The sequence below is a fragment of the Maylandia zebra genome, linkage group LG7 (genome assembly GCF_041146795.1).
Source record: "Maylandia zebra isolate NMK-2024a linkage group LG7, Mzebra_GT3a, whole genome shotgun sequence".
Classification (NCBI taxonomy): Eukaryota; Metazoa; Chordata; class Actinopteri; order Cichliformes; family Cichlidae; genus Maylandia; species Maylandia zebra.
In genome coordinates this window covers 13,252,046-13,266,317 of record NC_135173.1, presented here as the reverse complement: position 1 = coordinate 13,266,317, position 14,272 = coordinate 13,252,046, and the positions used below count along the sequence as shown (strand labels likewise).

Below are 14,272 nucleotides of genomic sequence, written 5' to 3'. Positions count from 1 at the left end.
TCAGATGAGATTATCTTTAATTAGTCTCATGTCTTTGCACGAGCTTTGAGTCTTGATAGAAAGTTCAGCTAATGCCTAATGGGCCCATTGTTTTACTAGAGAGGGAAATAGAGAACCAGTTAAAGTTGAGATGTTAAAAATTATTTAATTTACTGGAATCATAAACCTCAAATATTTAAAACGTTTTCTATAAATGGTAGTATGTTTGTGTGACATGAAACTCGCCTCATCTGAGTCACACGTTAGTCTGTTGCTAAGAAAGCTGTATTGATGTTGAAAACTTTTGCATTCCTACTTTTTGTGCACATAAAAAAAATGATCAGGGGACAATAAGGGGATTGGAAGATGATCTGACCTTAATAGTGCCAGTGAAATGGTATTAACATCCATCCGTACTTCTTATATGTTATGACATATACATTAACGTGTTTGCGTTAGTTATTGTTAAATTGAAATTGTTCATAAGAAAGGAAATTTTCAGCTCCTCAGACAATTCCTCCTTTGGTATTTTAGATAATTTTCAATTTTATTCAATCTTATTTATATAGCCTCAGGGGAATATATATTGTAATTTGACAGAAAACCCCAACACTCAGACAACTGTGCAAGAACTTAGTGATAGTGAGCGACAGTGGGACGGAAAAACACTCTTTTAACAGGAAGTAGCTTTAGGTTCAGAGAGAGAGCATCTGCAGCAAGTGATCGGAGATGAGAGAAGGGAAACAGGAGACAAAACAGTCTGTGGAAGAGATCCAGAGATTAAGAATTACTAATCATTAAATGCAAAGTGGCTTATAAACTCAAAGTGGGTGAAAAGAGGTAAATGGAGAAGAAACGCTCAGTTCATCATGGGAAGCCCCCAGCAATCAAGGCCTATTGCAGCATAACTAAGGGAGGATTCAGGGCCACCTGATCCTGCTCTAACCATATGCTTTATTGAAAAGGTCAGTGTGGCAGGGTGTGGTTTGTGGCTCAGCTGCAGGGGAGGGGTCGAGCAGTGGGTTTAGGGTGTGGTGTCAGGGGAGGCCGGCTCGCACACCTGACCTCATCACCTAATCAAGTCTACCCTGTTAAGGATGTTGCTGGGACTGGAGGGGTGAGCGGTGTGTGCTACAGAAATGGGGCAGCTGGAAAGACGGAACTTTAAAAACTGGAAAATAAAAGACGCTGAAAAACTGCAACACTGTGGTCGTCGAGTCCTTCATTGTCACAGAACGTTTTAAGCCTAATCTTAAAAGTAGAGAGGCAGTTCCTACTTCTGGTGAAAGAGTATATAGTCTTTGAGTTGAAACTAGAGTGCTAAGTTTTTAAACTGCCTTGTTTTATCTCTGGCTTCCAAACTTTTAAAAGCAGAAGCTGTTGAATGTGAACTAAGAGTGACTTTTTTGCACACATTACTGTGTTGCGTTGTGTCAAAACGACGTGCATGCCTGCAGTTTAAAATTTGAATGTTTTTGATTTAGAGCGAGATTGTGGTCCAGAGTGAAAAGTTGTGTTCTTCGGTGTCTCTTACTCACGCCACCTTTCAGACTGAAGGCCGTCCCAACAGGCGCTTCTGCTGTGAGGCATATAGTTGCACTGCTGGATTCATGAAGTATTAACATGTTCACAGATCGTGTTGTAGCTCTTCAGACAAGAACCAAGTTCTGCTGATGCTGCATTTCCTATGCTGTCACTCAGGGCTATTTTGGTGGTTGTTGCTGTGGGTGGGTTGGGTTGGCGAGAAGACAACACCGGAGAAAGATGGAGAGAGAATACGATTCCAGTGAAATGCAGGATCTGAATCTCGCTCTAGAAACACACAAGTGTAGCCACCAGAGCCCGGTATTAGTATTATTGTCATGTGTGTATTTTATTAAATTTTATAATGTAACGTGATAATAATAATAATAATAATAATAAAAGATCATCAATGTGGCATATTATTTAAAAAATGCAAATAAACAAAACAAAATTAAAGTCTGATTTTTTGGGTAGATAAAATATTACCAAAGCTGCTGAAAAATGTTATTATGATTATTAGTATTTAAATGAAGTATTAAAATGAGATATATTTCTATTGTTGAAACCACATTATGGATCAATTTTAATTATAATAAAATAAAACTGTGTCATTTGTGTTGCTTTTCAAAAATTCTCTTTTACAGGTATAATTTATTTTTTCATCTTTTGAGTACAAGAGTGTAGCTTTAAAATGTTTCTGGCTATTCCTGCCTGCTCAGCCACATTTTTATGCACAAACTGTAAACTTTGTTTAAACTGCTTAACTTGCGGTCATTAATTTATAATGTCAGATGACTGAATAAACTAATTGAAGTATTATTCTATGGAGTAAATCAGAGTTATATATATCTTTGAATGCTTTAATAAAGAATAAACATTTAATATTAAAGGGAATGGGAAACATTATCTATTACTTTTCCATAATTATTTTATTTACCTGACGTATTTGATGATGTCATTAAAGAAACCTCTGGAAATTCTTTAGATTCAATGCAGCATTCGCTTATTGCACTGATCAATCTGTACCGCTCTGACACTATACATGGTGTTAGCAGGTTTTCCCACGTAAAACTGTCAGCAGTAACAGCTGATGTGTGGATTACTCTCAGGGGATGTTTGTGACATTTGTATCTGTCTGTTTTTCTGTCAAATGCAGCATTGGTTGGAGTTCACAAAGTCAATTGCAAAGCAAATGAAATGTAAGTACTTCAGTTACTTTTTGTGTCTTTATAATTAAGCTTTGAAATTAAGTTGGGAAATCTTTTAAAATCGCATACATTATGTAGCAATATGATGTACATTTGATGTAGCAACAGAAAAAGCTAATTGCTTAGTCATTTAAGTAATTTAATGCAATGAAAAAAAAGATCAATAGTTATTTGTCAGTCTGATCGGGGGAATGTAAACAGTTTGTTCAAGTCTGAAGAACTGTGCTTTACATTTTAGTCATTTGGTCTGATTCTGATGTATCAGTATTTCTATTTTTATGTTTCTAATAGTTAAATCTTTGCTGCTTCCTTGTTCAGGTTACTCTATAAAATGTTTTTATTATCTCAGTAAGACTTTTATCTGGATTTAAAAAAAAGAGATTATTATAGATTATAATCTAAGTTTCCTCATGGAAACCGTTAAAAGGAGGACTTTCTAACAGTATTTTTGTACAATATTGCATGTAGATCTGAATATTTCTCCCAAAAAGTCTTCTGCCTTGTATAGTTGAAGAGGTTATATTTTTATGGATGAATGCAGTGTAATAATAGATCACGTTAAATTCAATTACCGGTATTCAACCTGTCTCTTACTGAGGAGTCCTTTTAAACAAATTTTGAAGATTAGAATTGATAACAAACTCTTGAGATGACGAGTTTAGTCAATTTAAATGTCCAATTAATTAATTTACTCATCAAATTGAATTACATAGATACACTGATGGACAACTAGCGTATATTTTCCAACAGTCATGCTGAAGAATAATGTCCTTTCCTCCACGCAACACAATCATTTAAAATTCAGTCTTTTGGTTAATGTTAGATTAATATATTAGGAAAATTGTTGGTTGATTTGTTATTTTTAGCAGAGCGACAGAGTGTATGCATCGATCAAGAGACACAAAACACCTGTCAGATTTCACGTTTCTGCTGATTGTTGGCAATTATTGAAGTTATCCTCGCACATGTCTCAAATATTTCCTGTTTGTTTCCTCCAGCTCAGCCTCCGTTCACCATGTGTCTGAGAGTTAAGTTCTACCCTCCTGATCCTGCTTCTCTCAAGGAGGAAATCACTAGGTATGACCCACTGTGGTAGCTTTCACCTCAAATGAGTTGATAAAGGCTGTTTGTGTTTTCTTGTTTTTCTAAAGCTAAAGTTTGCTAAAGAGGGAAAGAAGAGAGATGGCAGCTGTGCTGGGGCGTTGTTTTGTTTCTTCGGATTAGATTTGTGCTGTGAAACTTCTAGACTGAGCAAACATGCCTCTTTCTGAAACATTATTCATGTGCCTTCATAATTAAAATGCTTGAGCACTTTACCGTCTAAAACGTTATGATGAATATTACACAGAACACCATTACAGAGGAATGTAACAGCCTTCTCTGGCAGTGCTGAAAGTTAATGGTTGGAAGATTAAAAGCAACATCATGCAAGATTTTTGTGCAAACGCACACATTCTCCATGTAATAATCCTCTTCAAATGTAGTCCTGTCTTAATAACGTATCACTTTAAATTGGTGAAAGTAACACTTTCACTCGGACCGAACAGCTGTGAGTTCACACGGCGTCAGTTTGCACTTGTATTCATTACTGACAGGAGAGAGGTCCGCTCCGTCTCTCTCTCTGCTGTGTAATAAGATGCATTCATGTTTTCTATTGTACCTAAAGAATAGATGAGTAGATGAGATGGGGGCAAAGGTTTCTAATTGAAAGTGGAAATGAATTAGAGAGAAAGGAGTGAGTTCATGGTTATTATTATAGTGCAGTGGGCAGAGCATGGTGCAGACCACAGACAAGACAAATAATCAGTTGCATGCTCATTCACTGCGTACGCCCACTCATTGAAATTGGACTGTTTGGACACTATGTTAATACCAAATTAAATTCAAGGCAAAATAGGCAGCTTTTTGATAAGAGATAAAAATACACTCACCTGCCACTTCATTAGGTATACCCTTTCAACTGCTTGTTAAGGAGCTATTTCAATAACTCAGTGTATTTCAGCAGTTAAGACGACCCGCTGAAGTTCAAACTAAGCGTCAGAATTGGGAAAAAATGTGATTTAAGTGACTTTGAGGATCGACTATCTTGTTTTAGCTCATTCCGATTGATCGTCTCATTTAGTGTTTGACATTATGTTGACATTAGCTTGTCATTTTTCAGATGCTCATTGTTTTTAGAGTTTTCAGCTTTAAGTGACTAACGCTGCCTTACACACAGTGAAACTGGACTAGATTGCTTTGAGCTTGACCAGCCCGGTCTGATTAGTCTGGATTTCTGCTGTAACATCCAGATCAGAACTTGGTGTAAACAACATGAAAGGATGGATCCATACTGCCTTGCATCACCGGTTCAAGCTTTTGGTTGTGGTGTAATGGTGTAAGAGGACACTTTGGGACATTATGGGCCCCTTAGTGCCAACTGAGCGTTGTGTAAATGTCACACCTTACACAAGTATTGTTGATGACCATGGCCATCCCTTTATGAGCCCGTCAGTATGGACCTCTGTGTGAGGAATGTTTTCAGCACTTTGTTGAATCTATACCACAGTGGACCTTATGAAGTGTCCAGTGAGTGTTATTTGTAGTTACAGGTTATCTTTATTGCAGCATGGTGTTGATTTTCACCACCTACAATAAAACAAAAAAACAACAGCAAAAAGAGCAAAAATGGGAGTACCAGATTAACAACATGGTCGGTTGAATTTATTTTGTAATAACAGACTGGTTTGACATCAGCCTACAGTTTTATTTGCCTCCTGTTTCCTTTTTGGTTTGTTTATTGATGGCAGATGTGAGTCCTTGTGGCTATTCCATGTATAAGCTAATGCAGTGGCGTTTCAATGTCCATTATGCAGAACTGTTCTTTTAGCACAGTTTGGTATGGTTATGGTTATAGCATCTCTCTTCACCTGTCTGCACTTCTACTTTGATTCTAACTTACTAAATATAGGCAATATTTTTTATCCCAGTAACATCCTTGACATCCTTCTTTCAGCCCTTTATAATCACGAGTGAAAATCTGCTATTATGTATAAAAGAATTAGTTGGCTATGCTCATTAGTGCTCATATCAGTGTGCAGATGTTTTGAAGTGTAATCAAAAGATCAGCAGCCATCAGCACCAAATAGCTGGGGATGTTGTTGTGCGTGCAGTTTACTCATCATATTTTTAAAAGGGTCTGTGAATCTGCTGCCATGTGAATAACATGGGATGTCTCCATTTAAAAAAAAAACAAAACATTGTGGAAATGTTCTAGACACTAAAAAGAAAGCAGGTCTTGGGGGTTTTTTTTTTAGTGTTTTTTCACCTCTAACTATAACAACAGTAATGATAATGGTAGTAATAATAATATTCATCTCTACTATTATTCATCATCATCTTTGCTGCAAATCATTAAGGTTCGCGATTCAGGAGCTGATTGGTTCGATGAGCCTGAAACTAGGCAGGAGATTTTAAGAAAAGCACAGCGGCATCAGTAGCAGCTTCTCCCTCGGGGTCTTTCTGCCATTATTTCACCCAAAACAAAACCCTCATTTCAACTAAATCAAAAAGAAATATTCAAACCACCCATGGGGAACACGAACACAACATGTAGCCTTTGCTCGGGTTTGCCATGCCTGCTTGCTTCATCGTTTACCTGCTAATGTTCACTGAGAAAATCAGCTGTATTTATGACCAGTTTTCTTATAATCAGTGAGAGCAGCTGACGTGGTTTTTGTCCTTTGTAGATATCTTGTCTTCCTGCAACTCAAGAGAGACCTCTATCACGGTCGGCTCCTGTGCAAAACCTCGGATGCGGCTATGCTGGCTGCCTACATCCTTCAAGGTAATGAAAAGTGACAGATGGAAATTACTTGTACCACTCTCTGCTTCTCACTGTGTTCTCAACCTCTGTTTTACTGTGCCTCATAGAGCACCGTCCTGATAAACACCACCAGCCAAGCAAAATAGATTTTCTGAGGATTTTTTCACAAGAACGAAAAATACTCCTCAGAGAGTTCCCTAACGTGATGCAATGAACTTTTCGCTCTATGTGATTTAGCAAACTACTCAGAAACAATGAAAGCTTGTTCTGTACCGTATGATAATTACGTCAGTTGCGAGGTAATGAACAAGAAAATCGCACTCTGTTATAAAGTCTTTGAAGCTGTTATCTGGCATCTTGTCATCTTTGAACCACACACACAGTCTCAGCTGGCTTCACAGGGAGGCAGGTCCTCCTGAGGAGGATGGCCTGATGAATTAAACATAGGCTGCCTGGTCAGCTCCTCTTTGCAGAGAGGAATCAACGTCAGGGTCATCTAAGGGAGAACAAAACGGCAAGAACCACAAACAAATCTGGCCATGTTTAGCCCGACTCCCCTGGCATTTAAATCTAACGTCTATCTGATATGAATGTCTGTGGACATGTTTAAAATGTAAATCTTTTTTATTTTGTTATTCCCCCTCCAGCTGAGATCGGTGATTACGACCCTGGGAAGCATCCTGAAGGTTATAGCTCCAAGTTCCAGTTCTTTCCTAAACATTCTGAGAAGTTGGAGCGAAGGATTGCGGACATACACAAGACGGAGCTGATGTAAGAGCCAAAATATATGACCTGCAATCGCTCAGCCAAAAGAAACACTAGACTTGCTTTGACATTTATGTAATTGACTGGCTTGATGAGGTATCAATGGTTTGCGCTGGGCTGGATAGACAGATTATCATCTGTTATTTGAGCAGATAGCGGCGAAAAGCACTTAGACTGTAGCTTGCCCTTTATTTGAACAGTTATTAGCGACGGGTCCTAGCCACAGCATTAACCTGATAAGTAGCAGTGAAAGTGATCTGATGGAGCGGGTTCATGAAGAGGCACAGGAAAAAACACTTTGGAGACAGCTGCTGAGCTGATTAAGCATTTCATTCATTCATCTGCATCATTTTTAAAAATGAATGAATGAGCCACCGTGTTATCTTGCATTATTTTGAGGTTGTTTAATAGTTAAAGGTGTCTGGAACAAATAGGGGGCAAGTAAAACAAAAATTAAAAAATAAAAATCAGTTTAAAGAAATAATCTGAGTCACAGTAGAGATAGAATTGCAAAAGCCTACTTTAGATGCTGTGGGAGGACAAACCATATGAGACACTGCTGCCCACTAGTGGTGTGTCTTTTACTTAATACCATGTAAGCACAGAGCTGCCCTGAATACTTAGGTTAATGTGACAGCCAGAAAGAAGCTGACATCAATAATAAGTGTTTCTTTTTGTTTTTTGTCATCCTATAGTTTATTTGCTTCAATTGATCTTGTGTTCATATTTGATCTGTTTGGGCGCTTATTCATCTTTACCTCTTTTAGTCTCACTAAACGAGTAGATCTCATTATTGGAAATGTATTTGTTCGTTCCTCTCTTCCAAGCCTTTTCACATTTAGACATCTCGATATTTAGTTTTTAATGTTTGTGGTGGACTGACACAGAAAATCTCTCTTAGTGGACAGAAACCTGAAATATCAGAGCGAAATTTCCTACAGAAAGCTCAGATGCTGGAGACGTATGGTGTTGATCCACATCCATGCAAGGTTGGGTGGCATTTTTTTAAAATTACTATTTTGCTCTCTTTAGACATGTTGTAAATGCTTTTCTGTCCATTTTGAATGGTTAAATATTCCTTTGGGATCCTCTTCGGTTTTATCTCATTAAGTTTTATTTTGAAATTGTTTTGTGTGCTTCAGGATGTATCTGGGAACCCTGCTTTTCTCGCCTTCACGCCGTTCGGTTTTGTGGTGCTTCAGGGAAACAAGAGAGTTCATTTTCTCAAATGGTGAGCCAAATGTGAAACATTTTCTCATGTGAGCCAATCGCAGCGCACTCCTCGAGTACTCAACTCACAGCAGATCTGTGAGAAGACAAGCATTTTTACTGCGGGCCTTTAGTTAATCTTATTTGACATACATGCTTTTTATGCAGAGTAATCTACATGAAACAGCGCGTGCACAGCAGCTGGATGTACAGTCACAGTCAACAGAGCGACTCCATCTGCCTCTACCTGTGACACGTGCCGGGGGCTCGCATGAACACAGATGGCTAATTACAGCAGCTAAACTGCAAACTAGATCAAGAAAAGATACTAGGAGCTTGTACTTGCAGCTGATTTGAGCTTAATTTAATTCAGGAAAATGCTTCATTGGTTAAATGAAAGTCTACACAGCATGGTGCATTTCTGTTAAACTTTTACCTGCATGCTTTTAAGTCAAGAGGTTACCGTCATGATTATGCAGCCAGACTTATTATGTAATATGTTTGCAGCATTTAGGCTAATGGCTTTGTTTGCTTGCCATCAGCAGCACTCAGATTTCCCTTGCTCTCCATTCCCTGTCTGCAGGGAATATTAACACTTTTTTATTTTGGCATCCAAAACATATCTGTGACTGTTTATGCGAACTATAATGAATATTTAAAGAGGCTGTGGCTTTGTGTGCATTGTCTTTCGGACAGGAACGAGGTGACCAAACTCAAGTTTGAAGGCAAGACTTTTCACATATATGCAAATCAGAAGGAGGTGAGAGCATGAATTGTTGGAAAAAGCATGTTTTGATGACAGTGTGTCTGTAGAAAGTTTCCATCAGAATTTGTTATATTGTCCTGCACGCCCACTTATTTTCAACGTGCAGGACAAAAAGATCATCTTGACATACTTTGCACCCACACCGGAGGCATGCAAGCACCTTTGGAAGTGTGGAGTGGAGAATCAAGCTTTCTATAAGTAAGTCATTTAATTGTTCTTTTCAACCTTTCATCATGATGTAGTTGCTCTGACAGGCAGGGTAGGATTATGGTACCTCAGTATCCTCAGAGCACTTCCCTTCCTGGTTGTTTTTCAGCGAGAAAATGAGGTGTGAGCTGCTGCTGACCTGTAGTGAACGACTGTGCACTGGCACGAGACCACAAGCACTTTCGTGCTCCTTCTGAGATATGGATCCCCTGACTTAGCCATGAGTAACTGTGCGAGTCTCCTCTGTTCTCTGCAGCCCAGGAATCATGGTTAACAGAAAAAAACCCCCCAAAAGCTCAGTGTGTGAGCTCAGAGGCTCCCAGCGTGACCCTTTCAATGACTCCCTGAAGTGGCAGACTGTTAATCTCTTATCAGCCTTCCATTTATTAAAATCTTACTGTTCTTGGAAGTCTGTGGGAGCAAAAGAGGACACACGATAGAAGCAAAAATATCCCTAGAAAGCAACATGAAATATTAAATATTCATGTCTCACTTAGTATGACAATATAAACATTGAGTCCTGTATGGAGCCGTGTTGAGGATGCACTGCCCAAAGTGCAAAGAGATGAGATGCATAATTTAATAAAAAGAATATTTGATCCTAGTTTCTCGTTTGTTCTGAGATTCAGAAAACAAAAGATCACAGGCATTCGGGGTTTAACTGTGTGTTCGTATTAGGGTCATATTCTCCCTAGAATATATGGGATATTGTCATTGCTTTCCTTCTTGCTGTCTTTGATTGAATGCTTTACTTTTACTTTTTTGTTTTGTTTTTCTCTTCTTTTCCTTTTTCCATCAGGCTTGAGAAGTCAAGTCAGGTTCGCACTGTGTCCAGCAGCAACCTATTCTTCAAGGGCAGCCGTTTCCGCTACAGGTAGAGTACACGACAAGGCAATATGACTGATGACAGGGAGGGGAGGACACTGCAGAAAACCCCCAGCTGGAGTGGAGAGAAGTGTTCCCAGAAGACTTGGCCCTCCTGGCCTTCTGTGCTTTAAAGTCAGGGTACCTTTGCCTGGAGGAAAGGACTGACACCTACCAAGACAGAGGACACAGAGGGGGAAATGAAGGGGACTGATGTCATGACACGCTTTTTTCTTTGGATCTGTTTTAAATCTATATTACGACATAAAAATTACGGAATATTTAGATACTTGCCAGCCACTTTATTAGGTACACTGTGCTAGTAGCGGGTTTGATTCCCTTTTGCTTCTGTTTTAAATCTTCATGGCAGATTCAATAAGGTGCTGGAAACATTGGAAATAAGGTTTAAATGATACTTAATAAGTACCACGGGGCTTAAAATGAATATCCCCCACAACATTACACCACTGTCGCCGTTGGTACGCAGCAGGATGAATCAATATTTTCATGTTGTCTACACCAAATTTTGAATCTACCTGCTAAATGTCTCATGAGACATTGAGACTGATCAGACCAGGCAATGTTTTTCCAGTCGTCTGTTCTGAGCCTGCCCAAACTGTAGCCTCGGTTTCCTGTTATTAGCTGACAGGAGTGGCCTGTGTGGTTTTTCTGCTGCTGTACCCATCTGCTTCAACATTGTGATGTGCATTCAGAGATGCTCTTTTTTTATACTTTGCTTGTAACGAGTGGTTATCTGAGCTACTGTTGCCTTGCTATTGGCTCGAAGCAGTCTGGCCACTGTCCTCTGACATCAACGGGACTTTTTTTCACTGGAGAACTGATGCTCACTGGGTATTTTCTCTCTTTTAATCCATTCTCTGTAAACCCTAGAGATGGTTGCGTGGGAAAATCCCAGTAGATCAGCCCGTCTAGCACCGACAGCATTCAAAGTCACTTAAATCCCCTTTCTTTCCCATTCCTATGCTCAGTCTTGACCATGCCTACATGCAGTGAATTTAGATATTTGCGTTTGAACAGTTGAACAGGTGTACCTAATTAAGTGGCCAAAGAGTCTAGTTTATTACTCCTGTCTACATTAATCTAATTATAATTCTTGTATTTTTGTTTATACTGGTTTTCAGATATCGATTTTAAGATTTCTGACTCTTTAGTTTGTAATGAAAAATTACATTTAAAATTTGTCTCTTTTTGCAAACATTGTTCTGTTTAAATCTTCTTTTGAAAAGTTATTAGTAAAGCTCCTTACACCAGCGATAAGGAAGCATTTTGGCCATAGTAGAAAATCTTAAACTCTAAGAAAATAAACTTAAACCTGTCTGCATAAATACAGCTGAAGGAATGTGACAAAGCAGTCACAGAGAACTTCTGGGTCTGCAAAAGAAAGCCAATGAGGAAGTGCCTTTAAAATGGCATTTCAATTTTTTTCTCATGACCAGAAAGCATGACACTCCTCTAGTTGCAAAAAAAACAACAAAAAGTATTGAGTTTACAGAAAAGCCTGCTTCTTAATTTATGACCTTTTTATAAAAATTTTCATAATGCATTTATTGTCTTAATCACCAGTTTTAAGTCTTGGTTAATACAACATCATGTTCATTTTGTAAATTATAATCCCATTTAGAAAACAAAGGAGTGTGTATGCTTAAAAGCATGGCTACTTTTAGATTGACCTCAGTTTCTCAGTGACAAGATGGCGAAAACACTCGAGTCAGTTAAATGTGGAGTTCACTTTTAAAGGGCAAACCATGATCATTGTTTTTATATTTTTTGCCAAGAAGTCTGTGTGTGCATTTGTCTTACTGGGTGTAATTCAGTTACAAACTGCTGAATTCACCAGGACAAAATCAATCATGATGCTCATCTACTATACTCATCCACTGCAGTTATAGCTTTCATAGCATTGGGTGAGACCGTGGTGGGTGAATGGTTTTGTGCGTGTGAGCGTGCGTGTATGTGGAACTCATCCTGAGCATCGTCTCTGTGCTTTATAACAGTGGGCGAGTGGCAAAAGAGGTGATGGAGCAGAGTGCCAAAATCAAACGCGAACCTCCAGAAATACACAGGTAGAGTTATGAACTCAGGAGAGGTCAGAATGTTTGATCACAATTTTCTTTAATTTCCTCCATTTTCTTAGGAACCAAGCTACTGTAGATGTCTTTATATCAGCAGCGCCTACTGGCCACAGTACCTTCACTCACAGCTCAGATGTTTACGCATTCCTGTCTGTGTTTGTCTCTGCAGGGCTGGCCTCGTGCCTAGCAGAAGTTGTCCATCCATCACCCACGGGCCGCGGCTCAGCAGCGTACCGCGCACGCGTCGGAGGGCTGTGCACATATCTATCATGGAGGGTAAGAACTGAGTTCCTCACTATTACCGTACCAAGTGCCAGGGGCTGTTCACTTGAATAACTGACACGCAAAATTTGAAATCGTCAATATGAAGATCTAATCTCGATCTTATGGGTGAGATCCTCCTCTTCTTGAGAAATTAAAAAAAAAAAAAAAATGCTTGTACACACAAGCACATGATGTAACTAGAGCTGTTTGGAGCAGTCCATGCTGGTGGGACGTGCTGCAGGTGTGTGCGTCCGTCAGCGTGCCTCACTTCAGTGCAGCATTTTGGAGATGTGTGTATGTTTGACCGCATGTTGTGCCAACACTGTGGCAACTAAAGTCACTTATTCAGCCCACCTGCAGGCCTGCTGGCCCTGAACAGGTGGCTTGAGTGTTTCTGTTATCTGAGATGGACACAGCAGGTGTACACCCCTTTTGTGGGTTAGGGTTAGACCTGGTCTGCCTGCCTGGCTTTTAAGTACATACCACCACTCAGTGGACTCAGAGGTCAGAAGCAGGTGTACCGTCTTAGAGGGTCTTTTGCTGTGGGTTGAAGAAAGCTCCCCGCACCCCTCCTCACCCACCCACCAGTGTGTGTGCTGACTGGGTGACTTGCAGCGGTATTAATACGCCAGCTGAAAATAACCTGGGTCTTTTACTCCATTTATGTCACTGGGTTGGGTGGGGCCAAACCAGGCCAGGCCAATGCTAGTGATTGTAGTACTGGTGTAGGAACCCACTCTTTCACCTCCGCAACTAAAGCAGAACCCTTCGGCCTAACACAAACACACCCTGTGGCCTGGACTCTGGAAAGGGACCATAAGGACAGGATAAGCACGCGCACGCTGCAGCCATGGTGAAGTGTCTGATCCGCATCACCACACGGGTGAATGTCCACCTGCGTATGATCAATCATTGCTACCGGGATGTGAAAGTTCGCGTGCTGAGCCTGGGGCCTCGACTGCTGGGGAAGGCCCTGGGCGTCCTGCCCCTCTACCCTGCCCTGACTGGGCTGCAGGGGTCTGACAAGATTACCCCTCTTTCTGGCGCTTCGCTACCTTCCGTTCAGCCCAGCAATCCTCCAGGTAAACTCACCACAGAACCAGCCAGGAGTGTGCTTTACATGGACTGGCCGGTTCTCTATTCTAAATTAGTCTCTGCCTCCTGAGCGAGGTGAAAGTGATACAAGTCCTGTGGTCTTCTGCGCTTCCAGCTTATTGGACAGGCAAATTTAAGTCGCTGTTGTCATATTTCAAGAGTACAGCACGATAATGTGGTGTGTGTGGTTTCTGTAAAAGTTTTATTATGCTAGAGTGTTCAAAATTTAGAGCTCTAAATATGGCAGATACAAATGGCAAACACATTTTCTACTCACTGGCTCGCTGCTGTAAGCAGAACACAGGATAAGCTGAGGCAGATCTACTCTGAGTAAAGATAGCCGCTGACATTCACACAGCCTTTATGCTGCTTTCTTTTCACTTGACTTAAGTTTCATGTCCGCAGAGGCTTAGGTGCCGGGCATAATCTGCCCTACTTTCTTACAGTTTTTAAAAGGTCCTTTTCGTGTTGTGCTTCCTCATCAAAAGCTGAT

General features: G+C 40.1%; 1 protein-coding gene across 1 annotated transcript in view; it reads left to right on the top strand.

Annotated features, from left to right (window-relative positions):
- The window catches only part of frmd5a (FERM domain containing 5a), a 71,841-nt gene that overhangs the window by 49,431 nt on the left and 8,138 nt on the right, over nt 1–14,272 (top strand). Inside the window, exons 4-14 of the mRNA XM_004553182.4 lie at nt 2,660–2,702; nt 3,710–3,788; nt 6,440–6,537; nt 7,164–7,287; nt 8,183–8,270; nt 8,424–8,512; nt 9,187–9,250; nt 9,363–9,454; nt 10,263–10,337; nt 12,343–12,411; nt 12,590–12,696. Of these exons, the coding sequence (XP_004553239.2) occupies nt 2,660–2,702; nt 3,710–3,788; nt 6,440–6,537; nt 7,164–7,287; nt 8,183–8,270; nt 8,424–8,512; nt 9,187–9,250; nt 9,363–9,454; nt 10,263–10,337; nt 12,343–12,411; nt 12,590–12,696 (928 nt within the window). The remainder of the gene's footprint in view (nt 1–2,659; nt 2,703–3,709; nt 3,789–6,439; nt 6,538–7,163; nt 7,288–8,182; nt 8,271–8,423; nt 8,513–9,186; nt 9,251–9,362; nt 9,455–10,262; nt 10,338–12,342; nt 12,412–12,589; nt 12,697–14,272) is intronic.